At 53.9% G+C, this 25,550-nt stretch overlaps 1 protein-coding gene across 20 annotated transcripts in view; it reads right to left on the reverse strand.

Annotated features, from left to right (window-relative positions):
* Nucleotides 1-448: 448 nt before the first annotated feature.
* The window catches only part of Csnk1e (casein kinase 1, epsilon), a 38,093-nt gene continuing 12,991 nt past the window's right edge, over nucleotides 449-25,550 (reverse strand). Inside the window, exons 1-12 of one of the 20 annotated variants that reach the window (XM_087558824.1) lie at nucleotides 23,978-24,140; nucleotides 20,831-20,918; nucleotides 12,224-12,334; nucleotides 11,704-11,852; nucleotides 8,824-9,052; nucleotides 7,968-8,138; nucleotides 7,337-7,485; nucleotides 4,254-4,299; nucleotides 3,361-3,553; nucleotides 3,124-3,263; nucleotides 2,511-2,574; nucleotides 453-1,469 (exon numbers count right to left, since the gene is read on the reverse strand). In XM_087558824.1, the coding sequence (XP_087414950.1) occupies nucleotides 2,558-2,574; nucleotides 3,124-3,263; nucleotides 3,361-3,553; nucleotides 4,254-4,299; nucleotides 7,337-7,485; nucleotides 7,968-8,138; nucleotides 8,824-9,052; nucleotides 11,704-11,852; nucleotides 12,224-12,334; nucleotides 20,831-20,906 (1,281 nt within the window). In that variant the 5' untranslated portion in view covers nucleotides 20,907-20,918; nucleotides 23,978-24,140 and the 3' untranslated portion in view covers nucleotides 453-1,469; nucleotides 2,511-2,557. 20 annotated transcript variants of the gene reach the window in all.

Below are 25,550 nucleotides of genomic sequence, written 5' to 3' on the forward strand. Positions count from 1 at the left end.
GGGTGGAGACTCCTCCATCAGGACCTGGCCAAGGGACACGGCAAGCAGGGATCATCTTACAGGACATCATGGTCAACCGGAGGACAGGTCCTATGGCCTGGGCTCTACCACTAAGGCTGTAGCCCAAGGCCAGTTTCTGGTTGGGAAGCAAGTATCCCAAACCCTCAGAACTCTCCTATAAATAACAAGGGGCCAGCCTCAGAGCCTCACCTTTCACCCTGTAGACCTAGGTCTCGCTCCACCTAGAGTGCTCTCCTCACCCAGCGGCCAGAGGTCAGAGGTCGCACTGTGTACCTTGAGTTCTCAAAGCCCCCTGGATATACCGCGTTAAGAGGTCCCAATAGCCCCAGCCCCCGCTTCCTCTGAGGCTGTTTCTTTGGACTATACTGTCCCTGGTAAGTCAGCTGAGGAGAAACCCCAAGAGCAAAGAGGCGGACAGAGGGTGGTCTACATCACTTTGTCCTTTTCTACTTTATTACTTCAAATTAACAACCACAATAAAGCTCAAAAAAGTCCAATATTTACACAGGAAAAAAGTACAAAATTCCCCCCAAAGTTCTTCAGTAATTTTTTTTTCAGTTTTTTAAATTACAAAGTAATAAAAAGTTTTGCTCTTTAATTAAAAAAAAAGAAAGGGAAAAAAGAGGTAAATAAATTAGGAAATACACACACTGAGAAAACAAACAAAAATAAAATAATAAAAAACCAGGTGTTAACCAGGAAGGGTAAATTCAACACTTAGCCCTGACCCAGGGTCCTACTCAGAAGTCAGGCCTGGGAAGAGGGGTGACCACAGGTGACGCTCAGGACCAGGGAACTAACTGGTAACTCAGAGCCGATGCCAGCTGGGAGCAGACTCCAAGAGCTTGCCTAAGATCAGGAATGGAAGATGGGGCAGGGGGTGCCAAATACTGGCATCTGGGGACAGGTGGTGGCAAGGACTCTATGCCCTGAGGGATGTGGAGATCATTGTCCACCCCACCTTGACTTTAGGAGAGGAGAACAAAAACTTGGCCAGGCAGGTGTGGCAGGCCACCTGCAGCTCTGAAAAATACTAGTCAGTCTCTCTCTCTCTCTCTCTCTCTCTCTCTCTCTCTCTCTCTCTCTCATACACACACACACACACACACACACACACACACACACACACACACAAGGCATCATGGTCACCATCTCACTGCACCCTCAGGATCTCTGCAGAGAGGTGAGAAGTGTGTGTGGTGACCGGGATGCTCAGGGAGGGGATTGTGGGAAAGTCCAATACAAAGCTGGCCACTGTCATCACCCGAGGGCTGATGGCGCGTCATCCAAGGCTCGATGAAATCTCCTAGGACTTGTCTTTGACTGGCCAAACCACTCCCTGATGCAAGCTCTTCAGGCACCTCCGATGGCGGCCCGGCACGTGGTGGGCGGTGGTGAGAACAGGTGGCTGGAGTGTGACCCAGTGTCACCAGAGGAGTGTTGGCAGCCTTCAGGTTGGGAGCAGTGGGCAAGGCAAGGGGACAAGCATCCTCAGTGCTAAGGACGTCTTGTCTTTTTGCCATTGGCAAAATAAATCAAAGAAACAAAATCCATTGTCGACTTTGTGCTGGGTTGTGGTTTTTGTGGTTTGTTTGTTTTTCCTTCGTTCGTTTGAACGGTTCTCTCTGTCCTCTCTCTTATCTGTTTTTAATTTGTTTAAATAAAATGCAGTGAAGACACTAGAAGTGAAGCAAAGACAACAGTCAGGTGCCTGGCTGCCTCAGTTTACCCAGCTTATGTGATCCTCTGCCCTGGTGGGCTGAGCGGCCATTCCAGCCTCCAGTCTGTCTGAATGGATTAGCCATTTGTGGGAGAATTTCTACAGTGTGAATTCTGTTTAAGAAACCCTGGTGTGTTTAGCTCAGTGGTAGAGCGCTTGCCTAGGAAGCTCAAGGCCCTGGGTTCGGTCTCAGCTCTGAAAAAAAGAACCAAAAAAAAAAAAAAAAAAAAAAACCAAAACCAAAACCCTGGTGTGAAGCTGTATCCCTTAATGGGTGGGACACTGCCTGCTGACATCCTCTTTCTCCAGGGAGCCCAGGTTCCCAGCCCATACCACCAGAAGGGCTGTGGCCTCTTTCCCAAACCAGGCTATGGGTACAGCCTCCCAAGCCTCAGACAACCACAGGTAGTCTATCCCGAACTCGCCTTGGCCAGAGGGCCTTTCCTGTGTATAAAAGCACCAAGGCCCTTCTACATTCTGGTTCCTTTTTGGTTTTGTACAAATCATCTTATATAACAGCCAAAGGGAGGTAGGCTTAACGCCCTGGAAACCCATGTGTGGCCAAGAGCCTGGTCTCTCCTAAGAACCAAGAGGACAGGAGAATCAAGGACTGAGAAAGGGTTTCCCAAAGTGTCACTGTGTACAGACTCAGGACTGTTTGTGAGAAGCCATGCCTGGGTGGCCGGCTTGGGGTGGGGGTGGGGAGGCTCCTGCTTCCCCATCATGTTCCCCGCCACCCCCAGAGCCCTCAGGAGAAGCCAGCACTCACCTACGCAAACACTGGTCTGTGGTCGCACTCCTCATTTCCCAAGATGGTCAAATGGCACGCTTGTCTTTGGGGGGGGGGGGCAAAGAAATAGGAGGGAGTCTCAAGACGAGTCCTTAAGCAGGCAGCCACAATGATTCCCCACTCTCTCCCCCTGGAGCCCCATCCATCACAGCAGGCTGCTCAATCTGGGGAGTTTGAGGCTGCCCCTTGCCCTAGAGCTGGAACACTCCTTGGAGGCCAAGGATGGCTCAATCCCAGGTCTGGGTCCACAGAAGTTCATTTCCCACAGGCAGGGGCGGGTAGATCTACCTTTGCCAAGCCCCTCTCCCTACATTCTGAGTCCAAATATGGCCATTAAGTAGGATTACCAGACAGGACCTCCACCCCTCACTGGCATCAGTGTTCATGGGAAACCGCTGAGAGTCGCCCACCCAGACTGGGTCCCGGCAGTGAGTGCTACGGCTTTCTGGGCTGTTATTTCTTTGAGCCTCAGTTTCTCACTTTGCTCAACAGAAGTGGGCTAATTAGCTCCAGCGTGATCAGAGACAGGGGAGGAAGGAAAGGTGCCGAAAGGTCCCCTATGTCCCAGAGAGGCTTGGAAGAGTTGACTCACCTGTGAGGCTGCAATTCGGGAGACCTCTTGTCGCCCAGTGAGGTCTGAGGATGAGACATTGGCAGGCGCACCTCTGTGGAGTCTCATGCTCACCTTCCTCTCTCGGTCTGCCCGTGAGATCGCTCTGGGAGAAGTATTGCCTGGAGGGTGGGGGAGTGGAGGGGAGGCTCCTTCAGTATGAACACAAGCATCCCCTAACCCCACAGGCCCGGCCCAAGCCTCAGCGTCCCTACTGACCAGCTTGCTGGATGCGGGAGGCCGGGGTGGAAGCCACAGGCTCGGCTGCACTTCGGAGTCGGTTGGCGGTAGCCCCTGTTGGTGGGCCAGGGGGCAGGGCTCTGGTCGCGGACCCTCGCAACTGTCCCATCCTCTCTTCCCGTTCGTGCTCTCGTCTCTCCCGGTCTACGTCCTCGGGATTCCGGGCTGCACCCTATAGGAACATGAGAGGGGATTCCAGTCAGCCCAGGGAGGATGCTACTCTGTAACCCGGAACCCTAACAGGATAGCCTGAGGAAACCAGCTCACCTTCCTCCCCATACAAAGAAGGCCAGAGCTTACCATCTACCACAGTGCACAGGGACCAAAGCTACCCAATGCCCAGAAGAGGGAGCTGCCACGGAGGTGGAAAAGCAGAGAGAGCTCAGCCTGTCCTGGCTGATAACTCCAGGATGAGCAGGGGTAAACTCTTGGCCCTTCCAATCTGGCCCCCTCTGTTCTCAACAAAGCAGAAAGGGCATTCAGAGGCCCAAATAGCTGACAGACAGGCCATTACCAGAGAAGAAAGGGCGGGTTCAAACTCTAATGAGGGCAGAGACAGCACTGTCCCGAGGTCCCCTGGTGCCCAATCACAGGGCCACCTTCCTCGGGCTCCTGGACCTGGCCATTACTCCTATTATGGAGCGACAGCCAGGAGACCTAGGGGACCCCATTAATGCTGTTGCCTGGAAGCCCAGGGGAAAGGAAGAAGCCAAATGCTCTGTGGAGAAAAGAGGTCCTCAGGCAAAGCAGGAGAAGGTAGGTGCCTCGAGCCCCACAGGGGCCCATCCTCTAAGTTGCCGCCCCAAGTCCAAGAGGAAGGGAGAAAGGATCAGAAAGAAATGCAGCGTGGGAGCAGCGCCTAGCTGAGTTACCTAGCTGGTCCTGGGGCCGTCCACAGGGAAGGGCAGGGGGCCGCATCTGTGGAGGAGAGAGCTATAGGCTGAGTTGGGAGCCTGCCATGGGCTATGGGGGGCGGGGGGTATAGGCTCTGCAAACCCTCATCTTTCCAAGTACTGGCTAAGAAGCCCTGCTGCTCTGGAAAATGGGGAAGGAGTGGCTTGACTCAGAATGATCCCAGAGTCCTACGGGAAGGAGCCAAGCCAGATAGGCACATCCCCACCTCACCCCATTAACTGTCTGGGGCCAGTCTGAGGTAGAAACGCTGACAGGCTTTGGTCTTACTCGGCCTGGCCAGAGCCTTGTGACCTGCACAGAGTTACAAAGTTCATACAGATCTGGGGATAAACCTAGTCCTGCCGCCGAGTCCTATTCGTCCCTCAAAAGGACACTGTTCAGATACCGTATCTTGGACATCCCGCCCAGAAGCCAGGGCTCAGGACTGCCAGGGTTCCACCCACTCACTTGCTGCCTGGATCAGCCAAAATACAGCCAGCCCAGCCAGAGAAAAAAGGCTGCTGCACTGACAGCCTCTCCTGTGGTAGCAATGGGAAGCAAAGGCTTAATGAGGCTAAGCTAAGAGCTTCACTTAGGGGTGCGGAGCCCAAGACAGGATGTCAGTCTGTTGTTGATGCTTCAAGCTTGGCACAGGGATAGCCAAATGGATGGCTCAGGTCTCAGCAGTTCCAGAAGGCTCAGGACACACCTGGCCCCACGGGGCATCTACCCAACGTGACAGACGCCTCAAGGAACGCACACCAGAGAGTTGTCACGGCCTTTATTTGCCCAGAAGAAAACACAGAAGTCAGTGCAAAGCCACACAAGGGTCTAGCTTTATCTTACAGACCCCAGTCCTCGGCTGTATGGAGTCTCCTCCTGGCTAGAATAGTGGTTGTGTTCTCAGAGAGGAGCATCCGGGGATTCCGGTTCCCTGGGGTGGAACACAGGTGGTCATTTCAAGGTCAAGCGGATCCTTCCGGTCTGTTGCCCACAGAGAGTCTTGTGGCTGATGGCTTGTTTGTCCCAGGGCAGGTAGGAAGGCCTGGTCTCAGGGTGACGGCTGTGAAAGTTTCTCCTGTGAGTTCTGCAGATGGCCAGCCTTGGCAATGAAGCTGGCCACATGGTGACAGGCTCACAAGAGGCGGAGTGAAGGCTGTCCAGCTTTGAACTCTAGAGTCTACTTCCTCCAAGGAGACTCCAGGGAGGGGATCATGGCACTGGCGGCTGGGCCAGGAGGGTGTTTATCTGGCCTGGTGTGAAATTCTGTCAACTGGCCATCCACACAAAGGGCACTGTGCAGGAAGCATCTCCTGCAGCTGTCCATAGAGTCTCCCAGAGGACAAATGTCCCCATCTGTCATGCTGGATGTGGCAGCCACTTGTCGTTTCTTAGTGAAATCTGGTGACTGACTGAGGAGCTGGCAACTGTTCCCAATGACTTCAGTGAATGAAAGTCAGCACTATGTGGCTACGACAGAGGGATGCCGAGGTCTAGAGAATACAAAGTCTATTCTTTTGAGCTTCACTGAGAAGGGTCAAAGCCCATCCCCAAATTAGACGTGGGTAATTTTCTGTAGCAAATGTCTGGTGCCCCAGGCCTTGAACATCCGGTAATAAAAGAGCTAGCTGCACGACCAGGCCCTTGGCCTACATGATCTGAGCTGGAAGGAGCCTCACTGCCCACCTTTTTCACTCCAGTCCCAGACATAAAAAGCCACAGAGCTTTGCCCCAAGGTCCCCAGCCTGTGATGCTTCCTTAGAGAACAGGCCCAGGCCACTGATTGGGCCCAAAGAGAAGAGGCCAAAAATCAATGTGCCCATCTTGGTGCCCAGAAGACAAGGCCTATCTACGTTCATTCTTAACACTGGATGGAGTGGGGGGCCAAGGGCCGCTCTGTGAAAAGAGAGGCACACGTGGACGAAGAGGAAGAAGTGTTTTAATGAGCTCAGATTCAATACATAGGCCGATAATGGGGTCTAGATCGAGCAGGGTCCTGTGATATGCCACCAACCCCTCCTAGACAGTCACTGCTCCTTCTTCACACTTGTCTAGTCCTCAGGCAGCTGGTTTACTCCTCAGAATCCCATGCAGGGGCTTTCTGTCATAACCTTTCCACTGGACAGCCACCTCAAGCTTGGCAGAGATGGCTGAGACACCCTGGTGGTATCAGAACTGGGGCCCTGGAGTCCAGACCACAGGCCAGTATCTTTGAGGGGGCAGCTGTTCCACCTCCTCCACCGGCCTATCTGGGGGTCCTTGGGTGCCCAGGGGCGCCGGGCACCTGGAAAGGACAGAGAGAGCATTGCTGAGGCTAAGCCTTCGTGCCTGCTGGCTAAGTCACACATCTATGAAGGGCCAGGCCTTGGAAGATCCTTACCAGTAAGTGGGCGAGTAAGTGGGCCCAGCGCAAGGCCAAGGGCGGGGGCAGGGTGACGCAAGAGCTTCGTTGTCTCGGGGCTGAGCCTGGCTCGATGAAGCCCCCTTTTCCAGAAGAGATGTGAAACAAGACACACAATTTCACGGATTCCAGCGCTTGAGGCATTGATTGGTGAATGCTTCTCCCTACCTCCCCACCCCAGGACCCTTAGAAGAGGGAGACAGAACTACCTAGTAAGACCCAGGGTCCTATAACCAGGAACAAAGAAGCCACTCTGATAGGATCCAGGCTGGCCAGGGAGGCCTCAGAAAGGGCCACCACTTGGGATATGCACAAGAGGAACAGGAGAATACAGACAGCTATCAGGGCTGCAGAGGGTCCAGCCAGTGCCATCCATTGGCCATAGGTACACAAGAGGAACTGGAGGCCACGCCAGGTCCTCTCCCACCTGGCAGGAGGTGGTGCCTTCCCAGGGCCCTGCCCCCCATGGCGACATGCCCTGTCTATGCCAAGGTGGCTGGAGACGAGGGGTTCTGGGACCCCTGTGACGTCACTCACACTGTCCAGCTCATATCTCCCGTTTAACGGGAGCCCCGCCCCCCACCAGGTCACTCTGGCCTTATGAGTCAGGGCCTGCCCTGTCCAGTCCCCCAAGCCCGCCTTGGCCTGCCGGTGACTCACGAATTTGAGCATGTTCCAGTCGAAGACGTAGTCATAGGAGAAACCCTGCCGGTGAAAGAGATTGCGGAAGAGCTGGCGCAGGTAGGAGTAGTCAGGTTTGTCATCGAACCGCAGGGAGCGGCAGAAGTTGAGGTAAGTTGAGAACTCAGCTGGTGGGTCACAAGGACAGAAGAGGTGGCTGTGAGGGTGAATCTCCTGGCAGCCTCAGCACCACCACTGTCCTAGGTACCCACTGACCCTGCAATGGTATCAATCTAAGAAGGGCGGGATGAGAACAGAAGTGTTCGCCACCTGTCTGAACAAGCGCTCTGGGGTCACAGCCACCAGGACCATGGCCGTAAACACAAGGGCTATTCAGAAAAGCCACACGGGATGCAGAGCCCCATCGTGATCTAAGCCACTTCCTCAAACTGTACAAGGCCGAGAGTGGACCTCTGGGATAAGGCAGGAGGTAGGGCTGGGGACACCCAGTATGTAAGGGTATAGGGGTTCTGGCATCCAGCTCCCAGGCAGAGAGATCCCTTTGAGAGACTATCATAAACACTCTGGGGTCAAGATCAAGAGAACCCCATCTAGGCACGGGCCCGGTCTTGCCCTTAAGAGGGAAATGTCACCCCCACTGGCTACTCACAGGGGTAGCCTTTGCAGAGGACCTCGATCGGCGTTGACATCTTCTTCTCGCTGATCCGCTCGTACTTCTGACGCTTGGTGGCTGCTTTGAGGCCTTGCCAGGGCAGGGAGCCCAGGTTGAAGTACATGAGCACATAGCCCAGGCTCTCCAGGTCATCTCGACGGCTTTGCTCTGCACAGGTCAGGAGGTCAAGGGGCCAGTCAGGCTTCGCTTCTCACTATGCACCCCGCCCTCGCCCTCCTCAGTGCCCATTATAACTAGCACCCACCCACGTCCTCCTCCGGATTGCCTGAGGCAGAACTTTCTCATGTCTGCTCCAGCCAGTTTTTCCAGCCCAGGTTCTGTTTCACTCAACAACTGTGTGTGGGCACCACCGCCCCCCTGCCTGGCCTGTCTCGAGCTTAGGGCTCACACGGTAGCTTGAGACATGGCTGGAGTCAAAACCAGCTCCAGAATTCGTTAAGCTGCATGCACGGAAAGAGCCATGTTAAACCCCTGGGCTTGGGGTTGGGGATTTAGCTCAGTGGTAGAGCGCTTGCCTAGCAAGCGCAAGGCCCTGAGTTCGGTCCCCAGCTCCGAAAAAAAGGAAAAAAAAAAAAAAAAAAAAAAAAAAAAAAAAAACCCTGGGCTTGCATTTCCTAGACAAACAAGTGAGAAACACTGCCACCCACTCAAGATGGCCAGTAGACAAACTCTGCTTATGAAGGGGTCCATGTGAAACAAGTCCAGGCCTGGGCCTGGTAGAGTAGAGAACCTTCTCAGTGAGGCTCTCCAGAAGAGTCCGGAGTCTTCAACCCAGGCAGGGACATGGGCCCATCCTGGCCACAGCATGTTTGCTCGGGCTCTGCTCACTCACCAATGCCCAGGTGGGTGTTGATAGAGGCATAGCGGGCAGTGCCGGTCAGGTTCTTGTTTTCCCGGTAGGGAATATGCTGGTGTGTACGGGCATCCCGGTACTTCTTGGCCAGGCCGAAGTCAATGATGTATACCAGATTGCCTTTCTTCCCCAGGCCCATGAGGAAGTTGTCAGGCTTCACGTCCCGGTGGATGAAGTTCTTGGAGTGGATATACTCGATGCGGCTGATCTGAAGGAGGCAAGGAGACGGCAGGTCACTCAACAGAGAAGGCAAATGTCCACCTGGCCCTGCTCTGGCCAGGAAGGAAGACCTAGTCTCAGCATGAAGGGGAGTTCAAGGCTGGGCCTTCCCAAGCAACAAGGAAGGACTTCAAAGGAGTTCATAAAACATGGCGTGAGACAGACAGCGAAGAATTAGACCAAGAAAGGCAGCTGGGTCCTAAGAACCCCTGACTGGCTCGACCGTCTCAGAACCTGGGCCGCCACATGTAAGGGCACGGAGACAGAGGGAGCACAAGATGGGACTATCCCTACCACCCGGCTTCCAAACGCCACCGAAAGTCAGGCAGAGACTCCTTTATGAGATTTGTTTACTTTTTAATTAGTGAGTGATCCCCACATGTTCAAGGCCAGATTGAAACCCTGTCAGAGACAGAGAATTTTTAAAAGCTCAAACGAATAATCATGCACATGATATATCTTCTGGGTTTCACGCGTGAGAATCTGACCGTTCTCCTCTGCATGAACGCACGTGAATGGAAAAATGCATGATGGACGGCTATATACTAAGGCAAGATCTGCGCCTTCCAGGGCAGGTGCGAAATTCTGAGATCCCTTATTATTTATTGTTTTCACATCTGCCTGTGGACAGACACGGTGCTGTGGTATGCCTGCGAAGTAAGTCAGTTCTCCCCTTCCACCATGTGAGTCCTGGGGATCCACCTTAGGCCATCAGACTTGGCAAGAAGGAATCTCACCACTGAGCTATCCTGTTAGCCTTATGGCTTCATATAGGTTTTTGCATACGTGTGTACAGGTTCACATGTTTGGGTGATTTTTTTTTTTTAATACCACTGCCAATTGGAGGGGGTGCCTCTTTTTTTTTTTTTTTTTTTTTTTTGGTTCTTTTTTTCGGAGCTGGGGACCGAACCCAGGGCCTTGCGCTTCCTAGGTAAGCGCTCTACCACTGAGCTAAATCCCCAGCCCCGGGGGTGCCTCTTAAGTACCAGGTGAGTGTTCCATCACTGGGCTCCTCAGCTCTGGTTTTTATCCTGGAGACAGAGTCTGAACTACGCATCCCGGGCTGGCTCCAAACGCCTGGCAAGCCTCCAGCCCCAACCTCCTGAACACTGGAATGACTGACATGAGCTACTACAACCTAGGTCTGAATTTGGATTTTCTTTATCGTTGGTTTCTTGGTTTTGTTTTAAGATAGGGTCTTACACTGTACTTCAGGCTGGCCTTGAGCTTACCGTCATTCCTCTGCCTCAGTCTCCTGAGTGCCGGAAGGACAGGCCTGAGCCCCCGCATCCAGATTCTGGTTTTATCTTTTTCTTTTCCTTTTTTAAGCGAACCAAGTCAAAGCTCATTAAAAAGAGGTTTCAGGGGGCTGGAGAGATGGCTTAGCAGTTAAGAGCGCATATTTCTCTTCCAGGCGACCTGAGTTCAGTCCCCAGCACCCACCTCGGGTAGCTTACAATGACCCGCAACTTTAGCTCCAGGAGACCTGACACCTCTAGCCTTAGGAAGCATCAGCACAGACCCGCACTTGTGGAATAAATAATTACTCTTCTCTTTTGGCCTCTCAAGACAGGCTTTCTCTATGTGTAGCTCTGGCTGTCCTGGAAGGATGGCCTCAAACTCAGAGATGCAACTGACTCTGTCTCCCAAGAGCTGGGATTAAAAGTGGGAGCCACCACACCTAGCTTTTTAAATAAATCTTAAAAAAAATAAAGTGAGAAAAACTGAAGACACCCAGCGTGGGACTTTGTACCCCATCCCTCTCTATGCAAGCACTCTCAGGTATACGTACACACACACACACACGCACGCACGCACGCACGCACGCACACATACAGCCACACACACGCACCCCAAGAGGCTATTTTAACACAAATCTAAGCAGGAGTCTAACAGAAATGGGGGTGCTCAGGAAAAGGGCTGTGCTGGCTGGTTTTACATCAGCTTGACACAAGCTAAAGTCATCTGAGAGAAGAGAGCCTCAACTGAGAAAATACTTTCCTAAGATCAGGCTGTAGGCAACCCTATAGGGCATTTTCTTAAGGATTTGATGGGGAAGGGCCTGGGCCATTGTGGGTGGGGCCATCCCTGGGTTCATGGTCCTGGGTTCTATATTAAGCAACTGAGCGGGCTGGAGAGATGGCTCAGTGGTTAAGAGCACCCGACTACACTTCCAGAGGTCCTGAGTTCAATTCCCAGCAACCACATGGTGGCTCACAACCATCTGTAAAGAGATCTAATGCCGTCTTCTGGTGCGTCTGAAGACAGCTACAGTGTACTTATATATAATAAATGAATAAATCTTAAAAAAAAAAAAAAAGCAACTGAGCAAGCCATGGAGAGCAAGTCAATAAGCAGCACCCCTCCATGGCGTCTGCACCAGCTCCTCCAGGTTCCTGACCTGTCTTCCTTTAATGAACAATGAGGGGAGTGAGGGAAATAAACCCTTTCCTCCCTGAGTTGCTTTTGGTCATGGTGTTTCCTCATAGCACCAGTACTCCTAAGATAGGGGTGGACACAGCAAAGAGTGGGTGTGAGCTCCCTCAAGGGAGAGTGGCCTCCCTTTTCCTTTCTGAGAGAGCTTTCCTCGGTGCACCATCTCGGGGAGTCACCTGAACAACTGGAGGGGCGGGGACTCACCATCTGGTCGGCCAGCAGCAGCACCGTCTTGAGGCTGAACTTTCGGGAACAGAAGTTGAAGAGGTCTTCCAGGCTGGGCCCCAGCAACTCCATGACCATCACGTTATAGTCACCCTCAGCCCCGCACCACTTGATGGATGGGATCCCCACTGGGCCCATGGGAGAGAGATTGGTCAGCAGTGGTCACTCCCCACGCATGTCCTCTGCGTCAGGACCACCATCCCCCACCCTACCCTAGCCTGGGCGAGAGATCCTCTCCTTTCCTCCTCTCCTTGGGCACCTCCATCTCCCCACCACTCCCAGCCCCATCCCTGCCTCACCTCCCCCACCCCTGCCTCACCTCCCCCACCCCTGCCTCACCTCCCCCACCCCTGCCTCACCTCCCCCATCCCTGCCTCACCTCCCCCACCCCTGCCTCACCTCCCCCATCCCTGCCTCACCTCCCCCATCCCTGCCTCACCTCCCCCATCCCTGCCTCACCTCCCCCATCCCTGCCTCACCTCCCCCATCCCTGCCTCACCTCCTCCCTGCATCATCTTGTAGAACTTGCTCTCGATGTGGAGCTGTGGGTGCTTCGTCTTCACACATTCGAGCTTGATGGCTACTTCCTCACCAGAGGCAATGTTGGCACCTGCCCGCGTCAGAGGAGGTAAAGGACCAGCATCAATCTCAAGGGACCGTGGGGTACCTACCATTCAGCATTTGCGGTTGCCTGAGGCTGTCTGGGGACCAGGAGCACTCAGTGAGACTGAAAAGGGGTCACAGAGGAACCAGGGAGTGTGTGGGTGGGCACTCCAGAGGCTTCCTGCGCAGCCTATGAGAAGTACATGGGAGGGAAGGAGATAACACACCCTAAGCTGCTTAGAGGCCACAGGTCAGGCGCACCCACATAGACTGACACACCTGTGGGGGTTGAGGGGTAGACGATGACGCACAGAACTTAATCCTAGCGACTGGCAGGTCAGTGCGTGTGTCGACTCTGAAGGGTCGCAGAGAAGAGGGTTTGGGGGCCCAGTGAGGCTGTGGGCATCCTGGGATGCCCCACGACAACTCCAAGTGTAAGGGAGCTCGGTAAGGAATCAGCCTAACCGCCAGTCCCTCAGTCACAGAAAAGGCAGCCCTCGCATTCCACCCCAGCACGTTCTCATCCGGTTCCCAACCCCATTACACACAGAAGAAACAGGCTCGGCCAAGACCACATGGCTCGATGGAGAAATGGAATGTGGATCCAGTTCTCTGAGCTTCTGAGTCTGGGCATGAGGGGCCTGTCTGCATCTCTGCTCCCCCACCCACTCCTGGTTTCTCACAGCTGGACGCAAGATGCTCTAACTAGGAAATGATACACTCCGAGGCCTAGCTCTCAGCCTGGGGCTGTGGCTCCAGAAGTCACACGACAACCTGGACACGGCACTCACACCCGCAGTCCCAACTTGGGGGAGGCTGAAGCAAGAGAACTCCCTGAGTTCAAGGTCAGCTAGGTTTACACATGAATTTCAGGCCAGCCTGGGCTACAGAATGATTTCTAGCCTAGGCTACAGAGTGCTTGGAAGGGAGGTAGAATAGCACATTAGTGTTCTGTCTGCTTGTTCCTGTGTGTGACGGACCAGGGGAGGGGAAGGGGAGGTGTTCCTCAGGGAGATGGCAAGCTGGCTCAGAAGATAAAGATGATTGCTGCAAAGCCTGATGACCTGAGTTCAATACTCAGAACCTATGCAGAAGGAAAGAACCACCTCGAAAAGCTGTCTTCCGACCTCCACACACACAAGCATACACACATACTAATAAAGATAAGGGGGAAACGTCAAAGGCTCCCTCTCCTTCAAAAACATTCTGAACCCCTTCACACTGGCCAAAGCACAAGACATAAGGCTGAAAGAAAAACATACAACTCTTATCACAGGCAAACAGCTAATGGACAGGAAAGACCGGACAGGAAACAGACAGAGGACGTGAACTGACAGTGCCCACAGGGGAGAGAGCGGCCTCCTCCAGACACAAAAGACCCTGAAGATGGTTCCGTCTAGCACAGCCACAGGTCCCACAAGGCTTACGCTTTTCACAGGCCCGGCTAAGGCCACTGGGCTCTCCTCCCCTACACAGTTAGCGGGTGACTTTCCATGTCCCAGCTGTGACAGGCACCTCTACCTCAGGAGATTGGTCGACATTCCTTAATGATCTTTTAAAAGATTTTAATTTTTGCTGGATGTGGTAGTATAAGCCTCCAACCCAGCAGAGACAGGCAGATCTCTGCTGAGTTTGATCTGGTCCACATAGCAAGTTCCAGGCCAGCCACGGCTGCATAAGGAGTCTTTGCCTCAAAAAAAGGAAACTTCTTTTTTTCATATGTGTGTGTGTTTCAGGGGAGCAGCATATGGATTTGAGCACAGGTGCCACAGAGGCCAGGGCGTCACACCGGATTTCCCTGAAGCTGGAGTCACAGGCAGGGTGAGCCACATACCGTAGGTGTTGGGAACCGAGAGCCAAACTCCGGTCCTCTGCAAGAGCAGAATAAACTCATTTTCTTTCTTATTTATTTATTTTTGTTGTTGTTTTTCTTTTTGTACAGGCGGGGTTTCTCAGTGTAGCCCCTCAGTGAGGTTATTCTGGAACTCTCTGTAGACCAAGCTGGCCTCAAACTCAGAGATCTAACCGCTAGGCTCAAAGACACGCACCCCCACCGCCTAGCACTTTTTTTCTTTAAAGCAGGGCCACACTACGTAGCCTGCCTGACCTGGAACTCAGAGATCCACCTACCTCTGCCACTTCTCCAGCCCCATTAGCCAGCAGCCTTGTGTGGTGTGAGCGCCTGGCCAAGGCTGTCCACTGTGGAGTGTTTGCAGTAAGTAAAAGCTTGGAGCCACCCACATGTCCGTCTTTCGGGACTGGCTAAATAAAGACTAGCTGATCCGTAACAGAGCACAATGGTGAGGGGAGGAGGAAGCTCGCTCTGTGTAGCGGTGGAAGATCTCCAAGACACAGGAAGCGAAAACGAGAAAGCACAGACCCGCACTCTGTGCTCTTTCAGACGGGGAAGCGTCTGAGCTGCAGCCGAATGAGGAACAAGAATGGTCGACGGGGGGGGGGGGGGGGGGGGGGGGGGGGGCACTTCACAAACACCTTATCGCATGTCGCTTTTTACTGGCGTGCTCTTGCTAAAATGTCACGTGTAAACTATGAGATAGAGTCACAGGCACTTTGAAACTGTTTACGGTTTAGTTTAAATGTACGGACAATCTGAGAAAGTGTCCACCACAGCCTCAAAGGCCCATGCCCTTTAGCAATCCACCCCAACCCCCACCCCCATTCCTTCCCCCAGCCCCTAGTGACCAGAACTACTTTCTGCTAAGGTCTTGCCTAGTCTGGACATGTCAGTGAGATAAAAGCACGTGCTATGTGTTCTTCTGCATTCTCTCACGTAACACGTCATTCTAACTTTTGCATATGCATTTTGATTTCTGAGCCACATAAAAGAAAATCAGATTAGATGGCTAAATCTAAGAAGCAACTGGAGACTGGTTTGCAAACGACTTTAACAATTTCAACGTTTGTCAGGCAGTAGTGGTGCACACCTTTAATCCTAGCACTCGGGGGCGGGGGGGGGGGGGGGGCAGAGGCAGGTGGGTCTCTGAGTTCACCGTCAGCCTGGTCTATAGAATGAGTTCCGGGACAGTCAGAGCTACCCAGAAAAACCCTGTCTCGGGAAAAAAAGTTTAGGATCATCATCTTCATCACGTGTGTGTGTGTGTGTGTGTGTGTGTGTGTGTGTGTGTGTGTGTGTGTGTGTACACAGGCCAGAGGTGTTGGAAGTTTTCCTCAACCACTCTCTGCCTTATTTTTTAAGACAAAGGCTGGAGAGATGGCTTAGCTGTTAAGAGCACTTAGCTCTTCCAGAGGCCCCTGGTTTGGTTCCCAGTGCCCGAGTGGCAGCTCACAGCCATCATCGGAAACTCCAGTCCTAGGGGATCCAACAGAAGCACAAGCACAGCACGAACAGAGCGCATGACACACAGGCAGGCCGACCCACCCCAACGCCAAAATAAAGAGTAAATCAAACTTTGGAGACAGGGTCTCTCACTGAACTCGGAGCTTGCCCAGTCAGCTAGACTGGCTGGCCAGCAGGCCCCAGGGGTCCTATCTCTGCCTCATCGGCATTGACTGGGATTACAAGTTTGAGCCACCAGGCCCAGCTTCCTTTCTTTTTTAAAGCTGTGTATGAGGAGGGTGCAGGCTTGCCCAGGCCCTCAGGATGGTGGGGCAAGCACTTCATTTTCTTCCCAGCTCCCTGTTAAGGTCTTTGGACATATCAACAACCACTGTTCAATAGAGCAGTTTTCTGGGGGCTCTTAAGGATACAGCAAAAAAAGGGACCTGGGGTGACATGGAGTCCTGTAATACCCTGTCTTGCCATGGGCATCAAAAGCAGGAGAATGTGGTGGATGAGAGTGTGATACTTGTAATTGTAGCACTTGGAAAGCAGAGACTGGAGGATAGTGAGTTTGAAGCCAATCTGGTTGTACACCATGAGCCCATCTCCTACAGACCCAAGCTGCTGGATCTTAGACCTTGATCCTGCCACCTCCTGGCCAAGGGATGATGATGACATCATCACCAACACCATCATCACCATCATCACCATCATCATCATCATCATCATCACTATCATCACCATCATCATCATACCACCTCTCCATCATCAACATCATGTGTATGTGTAGTTACATAGACATCTATACAGAAGCCAGAGTTGATGCTGGAAGTTTTCCTCAGTCCCTCTCCATTAGAGATGGCTCTGATCTCCTACTTCTGAGCCCAAGAGGCTGCTGCAAACTGCTAGCTGACTTAGTTTCTGGGGCTGTTCATGACAGACAGCAGCTCAGCAGAACCCGAGCGCACAGCAAGCAGTCCACTGTGAGGGCCGATGAGTGACCCATCCCAGCCAGAGACGGAATGAAGCGAGGTGGTGAGGGGTAAGAATTGCCCGCCTGGGAGTGAAGGAGGAAGTCCCTGTGAGGAGCCTAGAGAAATGGTTGCTTGTTGAGATCCTGCCACAGGGACAGGCAAAGGCAGGAAGAGTGCAGCTGAGGGGTTTGGGGCAGTGAGGACCAGGGGCAGCTGAGAGGGGAGTGGCAGAGGTCGGCAGGGTGAGGGCTGAGACCTAAGGGCTAAGATCCTGCTCACCCAGCTGAGGGTCACAAGCAGTACAAGCATCCAGTGACGTGACGGAGTTCTTAGTCTCGACAGTCCTGACATTCGAGGTTCGACAACTCTTTCTGAACTGTCCGGAGTTTGGCAATATTCTTGGCTTCTACCCACTAGACGCCATGGTCGCACCCACCCGCCTCATGTTGTAAGAACCAGAAATGTCTTCAGAACTTGCCAAATGCCCTCCAAGACACAAAAGTCACCCCTCGCTAAGAACAGACAGTGTATAAGAAAGGGATGGAGGGAACTTATGGAGTAAAGGAAAGTCTGGGCGGCCACAGCAAGGTGCAGAGATGACCCCTAGGGTCATTGATGACTCAGCAGACACAGAGAGCAAAGGCGGGGCTCTTCATTACTTTGAAGTCTGAGGCCACCCTGCCAGTGCCAGGGCAGTCTCTATTTGACACGGGGAAAACCCAACACATCAAAGGTCGGATGACCATATGTCACAAAACTTCCCAGGCCAGCAGCCTGGGACCTAAGCAATTAGGCAAAGTCTTCTGACCCCCAGACAAGAGCCACTGCTCCCTCCCCACCTACCGTCACACCAACAGGTCTTGGGCAGTCTGATTCCTAGCAGGAGGCAGTCAGGCTCTTCTCTGACTTCCCTTAATCCTGCCAACCACTAGGAAAAGGTTCAGTGAGGCTAAGTGGCTGGCCTAGGCCAGACAGAACTGGCTGGAGCAGAGCCAGGATTTCAAATCTCCCAACTCTGCCTTTTCCTCTGTAACAGCTTCCAAGCACACTGTTCGTGTATACTGCAGGCAGCGCTGGGTCTGCTAGGGTTGTCCTGACACTCTGTCCACCTTCTGTGGGGGTGACAGAGAGCAGGGCAACCACAGAGGCAAATGGCACGTATGGGTGCCTCGCTGAGGGGCTTCATATGCAAAGGCTTAGAAACCAGAAGAAAGGACCTGCCTCCTGACCCATAGTTCCACTCTGCACCAAAACGGAGGAGCTGACTGGTCCCCAAAACAGTTTTGGAGGAAGTGTGAACCTGGTTGGCTCCAGACGGACTGGAAACCCGGAGAGAAGCTGGAGGCAAAGAGGGAGGGGTGAGCAGCCCCTTTAGCTAGCTGTGGCCACCTATGCAGGCACAGAGACCCAGGGAGGGGTGTACTGAGCCCATTCATCCTTGCACCAACTGCAGCAGCAACTCTGACATCCGTAAGAAAAGGCTGAAGCCTGTGCATGGTAACACACACCTTTAATCCAGAACAGGGAGGCAGAGACACTCCACCTCTGACTTCAAGGCCACCCTGGTCTACATAGTGAGTGAGTTCCAGGCCAGCTAGGACTACTCTGTGAGACTGTCTCAGACAAACTAAAGGCCATCTCTATAGCCACCCACTCTCTACCCTTTGTAGGGTTGAAGCTCAGAGCCTCCCCTCATTTTAACAGAACTTAAGAGCTCCTGCAGGGTCCAGTCAACCTTAGACCCTAAAAGGAGGGAGACGGATAGACAGGAAGGTGGGCTGAGGGCTTCGCAACCACTCCTCAAGGCTCTCATTCCAAGACTTCCTTGAGGTCAATCCTGGAAAGGAGGTAGATGTGGAAGCCTAGCCTGGCCCCACCTGTAGAGGCCATCTGGAGTCAGCCCCTGGCCCAGCACCATGATGAGAATGTGGCCAGCACTCTGAACAAAGCGTGCCAGCAAGGCCAGTCAAAGGGGGACCTTCCGTCACCACCATTCCCACACAGGCAAGGGGTTCATGCAGTGCGGCCCTACTTCTCACAACACTGTCTCAGATGGGGAAGTCAAGGCCAGCAGGGAACCAGAGTTTACAACTAGCAAAAGCAAAGACCCAGGGTCAATGCATTCATTCCAGAGCTGACACAGGCAGGAGTAAATCTGGGCCTGGCAGTTAGCATCATCGAAAGACACCACAGATAAACAGGAAGTCCTCCCCTCCCAGGGAGGCAGACCTCAGGAACAAGGGACACTGGCCTTTCTGAGTGACCTTGCACTGTGCTTCTCCATCCACAAGTGTTCATATCCCTTTTGCAGAAGAGGGGCCAGCACAGGGCACTCTTGAATAGCAGATTAAACAAGTCAAGAGCTGCATGCATGCATGTGCACACACACACAATACACAACACACATTCCTCGAACCTATGCCAGGCTCAGAGAAAGGGACAGCCCAAGTCACACAGTAAATGGGGAGCACTGGGAACCAGAAACAGGCCCACTCGGTTCCCACATCCCTGCTCTCTCCTATCCTACCACATAGAATATTTTACAGCCTTCATCGGATATCTGCTGTGAACGGGCCACATTCTGGGCACTGGGGTGGGGTTGGGAAGCAGACCCAAGCATACACCAGCTCCTTCTGAAAGGAATGACAGGACCCAGACACACCTTGACTTCGCGTTACTTATTCTTTGAACAGTTATCTCACTACTTGGAACAATCTTCCCGCCTCGGCCTCCAGAGTAGCTTTGTCTACAGGTGCACACCACCACACCCCATAGAGAAACAGCGAGCGGTCGACAGGGCATGGGATCCACCTGACGCTGGGCACAAAACTACTTCACCGCTGTTCCATTTGTGACCTGCGACAGTGCTTGGTCATCCGGGACAAAGATGGGGACACTGAGGTCCCAGGGCAGCTGCCTGAGATAAGGTCTAGACTCCAGGGATGTCTGTGTCCCATTCTCTCTTCTACCCTTGCACTCAGTGGAGCTGTGGTGCCAAGGTGGCCCCAGCTAGTTTCCCTAGCAGTCACCTTTGCCTCCTGCCATCAGAAGAAAGGGACAGCCTGGGTCACACAGGAAATGGGGAGCACTGGGAACCAGAAACTGGGGATGCCTTGAGGGTGACAATGCCAAGAAAGGGGCTGTAGGTAAGAGCTAAGAAGGCCTGTGCATCCCCTGCCCACTGCCCTGAGGCTTGCGGGATGACAGCATTCGTACTTGAAATGGACAGGGGCTTGGAGCACCAGGAAAAAGAAATCCTTGACCAAACCGATTAATGACTACAGTGTCTCTAGTCTCTGTCCAGGACAGAAGTGATTCATTTTAGTTCTCTGAGGAAGAAAACAAGAGGCAGCTGGGCCTCCTCCTGAGGAGACAGGGCAGCACCAAGGATGACCTGGGAGGCTTGTCACCACACTAGCAACTCCAAGACTCCCAACTCCATCTATGTGGTTACCACGCAAACTCTCCCCTCCAGGCCAACAACACTCAAAATGGCACAAGGCCAGGCTAGGAAGGCAACACTGGAGGGAGGCTGGGGACTCGTTTCTCCCTCACTAGAGGCTGAGGTACCCAGCAATCTGCTTAAAATGACATCAGAGGGGGTTGGGGATTTAGCTCAGTGGTAGAGCGCTTGCCTAGGAAGCCCAAGGCCCTGGGTTCGGTCCCCAGCTCCAAAAAAAAAGAACCAAAAAAAAAAAAAAAAAAAATGACATCAGAGCAAACCCAGATTTCTAAAAGGCAGCACATCCAGGGACAGGGAGCTCCCAGAGGGATGAGATCCTCTCTCTGTCATTCCAAAGGAGGCCCAGACTGCATTCCAGAAAGACACATCTAAGGGAGAAGCCTGGACTTCCTGGGAGCCTCCCAGGGGTCCAGGATAGCCAAAGCATTTTCTATCCATCAGTATTCTTTTGCCAGGACCCTAGGGGTGGGAGCGCCAACCCAGCCAGGGCTTTCCCATGCCTCATAGAGACCCAGGTCAGCGGCAGCTGGAAGTCGGCTAAATATACCTCCTCTGCTCTTATGGCCTGCTGAGGCCCTGCCTGCCTGGCAGTGAAAGACACCCCCAGACCACCTAGGCTCCCTTCTGGATCTGGGATGACCCCAGGGGGCTTGTAGGCCATGCCACACAACCAGAGCAAAGTCCTGCTCCCAGATCCCGGGTTCCCCCCTCCTCCTCATGCCAGAGCTGCCCCCAAGGGCCACAGCTGGAGGCCCAGTCTCTTACCCAGGTAGATGTCGCCAAAGGACCCACTGCCGATCTTCCGGCCCAAGCGATACTTGTTTCCCACACGCAGCTCCATGCTTCAACCTTGCTGCGGGGAGAAGCAGAAACAGGTCATGGACAGGACCTCCCGCACCAGAGGGCCTGGACCCTTCCTCCACCAGAGGCAGGCAGTCTCCTTCTCCCTCCCACTGTCTGGGAAGCAATCTGACTTCACTTCGCTCAAGGGCAGCCAGGTGTCGGGTAGTCCTCATGCCCACACACCTGGGCAAAGCCGAGGCAGGTTTAGAACAAGTTTCACTCAGTTCAGAAAAGATGGGCTCTGAGCCAAGGCCCAAGAAGGGAACGCCAAGCAGACCCTCAGAGGAAGGCTGGCTGGCTACAAGGGGCTCAGGCCCTAAGTCAAGGACAAAGGGTTAACAGGAAATAGACAGGAGCATGGTCTTGGGTCTTGTGCTCAGCAGTGAAATCTCCACCAACACCATCAGGTGAAAGGCCGAAAGTCTCTCCAAAATGCTTTCTCTGCAAACACTCTGGAGACACTTAAGATACCCTAGGGAACCTGGACCCCAGAAATCTGACAGATAGGAGGAACAGGGTCCACAGAAATAGACCATCCTGAAAACTGTAATAGCCCCTGACAGCAAGTTCCAACCTCCAGGATAAAGGGAAGAGCCCCACAGAGCTCCTTGGCACTAAGAGACTCCTGAGGCCACAGGGTACCCACCTCTATCCCTCCCTCTGGGCTGCTAGGCTCACACAGGGCTAAGCTGACCGAAAGTTCCAGCAGGCCCCACATAAGAGGGTCTGGTCTCCACTCAGAAAGGGAAGGCAAGGTACCTCCCAATGCCTCTCAGGCCAGTACAGAACCATTTCTCAGGCCTTTCTGCACACATATCTTTGAGTGGACTCTCAGGCAGACTTTCCTGAAGACTAGAGGAAGGGTTTCCTGAGACAGGTCCCATCCCTGTGGAGTCAGCTCAATAGCTTGCTCCTTCCTCGGATTAGGTGGAGGCCTCAAGCCTGTGGATAATAAGGATTGGGGCACCATGGAAGGGACCCCTCTGTCCTGGCCTGGTAGAGGTCTGGGTAACTGTGTTCCAGGCCAGCAAAAAGGAAGACTCGATGAATGGGGGATGAGGAGGCAGGGAATAGTAAACTATGAGACAGGGAATGGGGTCCTCGACACCCCTGCTTTTTACACATGAGCTAGTGTAGGTGAACAAGAGGGCATTCCTTTTGCAGACGGGAACCCAAGCCTGGAACGGCCTTGCTACCCTTCCCATACCACCCAGCAGCAAGGCAAGGGCAGAAACCTCACCTAGAACCAAACAGGGCCTCCTACCCAGAACATATTTCACTCCAGGCTTGAGAAGTAAAAATCGAAGGTGAGACAGTGACTGTGCTGCCCCTTCCCTGGGCCAAGCCTGCCCCCAGCTGCCAGGCCTGGAAGGAAGCCGGGAGAGATTCACTAGGGCTCCTTGATCAGCCCAAGAGCCAAGAGATCCAAGCCACGAGAGACACCCTAGCCTAGTACTAGCTCCCAGAGAGCCACCACAGTCTTTCCACCAGCCACAAGGAAGTGGCTGCCACTGGGTGCCAGCCAAACTCTGGGCTCTCCATCATGGGTCTCTGCCCACATGGCTGGCCTGGCCCAGCTGAGCTGCCCTGGATGCCAACAGCAGTACTGCATATCTGCAGAAAACCCACCAGCCTGGCACCACGGGTCCACACATGGTCCAGCTTGCTAAGTGCACCCGCCAGGGGAAGACGGTTGTAGAGGTTCACACTTATGACCCCTACAGGAAAGGGAGGACTGACTGTGTACTCACAAACAACCCCCCCACCCCCCAAAGCCGGGTTTCCACTAACGCCAACTCAGAGACCATACATGGCATCTGGGAAAGCCACAGGTTAGGAAAGGAACATAAATACACTGCATCCTATATTACATAAATACCCACGCCAGGTTATATAAATACCAGTGCCCTCTGTCTGGGAGTCTTACATAAATACACTGCACATGACCCCCAAGCCCCTCTCCACTCACGGCTGTCTGCTCAAAAGGGGAGAGAGCTATAACCACCAACCCTGCAAGACCCGGCCAACGCCAGGGTCTCTCCACCCTGGAGACCAGAGCCCTGGAGAGAGTCTAGCCTGTCCTAACCCTCCTCCACTTAAAAGCCCCCCCCCAAAGAAAACGACTTCCGGATAGGGGCTTCTTCAGGGAATCCGAGTATCTTTCCAATTCTTCACTCAGTCCCTTCCGGGAGGGTGGGGGAGGGGAATAAACAAAGTTAAAAAAAAAAAAAAGATGGTCATGAGGAGTCAAGACTTCTCAGCTGGTTAGAAAAATTACAACTACAACCAGCCGGGCACATGGGCAGTCCCGTGTCACACACACACACATACACACACCCCTCCTGACACACACACACCACCCACCTTCTGCAGGACCAAGACCATGGTCAATGAATCAGTGGGATAAAAACTGAAGGAATACTCTAAACCTAAGAAAGGCGTCCCAAACGCCAAGTACTAATTGCAACTGCACCCCTTTCTCTTTCTCCAGACCCCCTTTCCAGGGGGAGGCTATGCTAAGAAATATGTGGGAAAACTCTGGACAAAGTAGGGGGAGGGGGTGGCCTAAGTCGCAGCCCTGCCTCTGAGGCGCCCAGGCACCCAGCTTTCAGAGGCTTGAAGCACAAGGCTGTCTCGCACACCGCAATGAGAATCCAAGCGATAAATAACCCCCTCCCTTCTTCTCGCCACAAAGGAAAACAAAGCCGGTGGCCCGGGTGACCACGCACCCCATCACTTAGGACCCCCGCGCGCCCCCACCCTACAGGAGAATGGCTTCAGTGACCCGGAGCCCAGGGCACAGAGGAGGGACCGCGGCCGGCTGGAACCCGAGCGCCCCCGGGACCCCAGCCAGGCCCTTGCCGCAGATCCCCCGCCCCAACTCGGGGCCGCCTCGGTGCACCCGGCGGCCTGCGAAGCGCCCGTCCCCTCCGCGTCCCCGGCCGCGCCTTTGTCCTCACGGGCGGCGCCCCCAGCCCTGCGCGGACGCGCGTGTCCGCCCCGCGCTCGCGCAAAAAGAAAACACAAAGAGGCGGAGGGAACCCCGCTTCCCCGGCCCCCGATGCTCACCGCGCCGGGGCGGCCCGCCGGGGCGGATGCCAGAGGATTCGCCGGGCCGCGGGCGCGCCAGCCTCTTCCCGGCCCGCTGCGCTGCGCTCGGCCCGGCCGGGCTCAGGCTCCGCGCTCCGCCGCCTCCCGCCGCCCGCCCCCGCCGCCGGCTCGCGCGCTCCCTGCCCGCGCGCGCGTCCCCGCGGTTCCCATTGAGCCCCGGGCCCGCCCGCTGATGTCATCCCCCGCCCGCCGCCGCCGCCCCGGAGGATTTAAAGGGCCCGCAGCCCCCAGGAGCGTGCTCTGACGCTGCCGCCCTGGGTGAAGGGGCACACAAAACTAAGATTTCCTATACTCCGGCCTTCGTGCCCAATCTCCAGCCAAAGCTGCGGGGCTCCAAGAGAATCAGCTGAGACTCCTGGCACTGCAAAAGAGACGTAGGACTCGGCGGCGGGAAGGCTGTAGAGAACACTAGCCCAGAGCTTTGGGGCTAGGGACAGAGGGGCGTGGACAAGGACCAAGGTTGTAGCCAGAGAAAACTCCAGGCAGACGCTTTCTTTGCTAGGTCCTCTCTGCTGCTCAGCTCCACTGTGACAGTCCCTCAGATCCCAATGTAGTTTCACACATGAAGCCCCCTGCCCCCACTAAGAACCCACATGTGAGTCAGGGGCCCAGAGATGCTCATTCAACCAAGTCATCCCTCAAACAAGGCCTGGCTTTCCTTAACTGCAAACGAGGAAGAAGGACCATAGACTTCCCAGGTCACGGGAGAGTTAATGAAGGCTTCCCACCAGCTTCCAGCACAGCCATGAAAGGTCCCAGCACAGGGTTATTAAAATGATATTTACATTGGGTCATGCAAAGCTCCAACTTATGACACACCCACATTCTCTCTCTCTCTCTCACACACACACACAACTGTTACTGTGGACACGGTACCTCTGATCACCCCGGAAGCATGTCTTGGAAAGAGTCACTTCATAATAACTGCAAATTCTCCCCAAGGCTGAGGGACTTAATCAGATGATCTCCAGATTGCTGGGAGACCTAGAGACCTATATATAGACCAGGTCCTATCACAGGACCAGAGACTGTGGCCCAGAGAGGGCAATAGGTCTGCCTGGGCCCACACAGCCCAGCAAGATGGCCATGTTCTTTAGTGGTCCTGGAGATGCTGATCAGAAGAGCAGCAGAATGAGGAGGAGCCGCCTCCAGAGGCGTCTGTGATGGCAAACTGGGCACTGGCTCTCTGTACCTGCTTTGCCCAGGCAAGGGCCATCAGCCAGATGGTGGGCTAAGCTTGGCCTGCTTGGTGCTTTTTGGCTTTGGGTCTGTCAATTGATTCACAATTGGCAGATTTTGTTTGACAGGCCCACGTTCTCTCGTGAAGCCTTGGCCACATGGGGCACAAATCCTCACCAGAGGCAGCTGGTCTGGACAGCACTCAGTCTCTGTGGTCAGAGTCCAGGCAGTGGGGCCCTGGCAAGACTGAGCAGAACACAGCAAGCGCCGATGTCCTCCTAGCAATGTCACCACCCAAACCTTCCAACCTGGGCCCAGGTTTCCAAATGTGGGCCTGCTCTTCTGCAGTGCC

The sequence above is a fragment of the Rattus norvegicus genome, chromosome 7 (assembly GCF_021556685.1).
Source record: "Rattus norvegicus strain SHRSP/BbbUtx chromosome 7, alternate assembly SHRSP_T2T, whole genome shotgun sequence".
Lineage (NCBI taxonomy): Eukaryota > Metazoa > Chordata > Mammalia > Rodentia > Muridae > Rattus > Rattus norvegicus.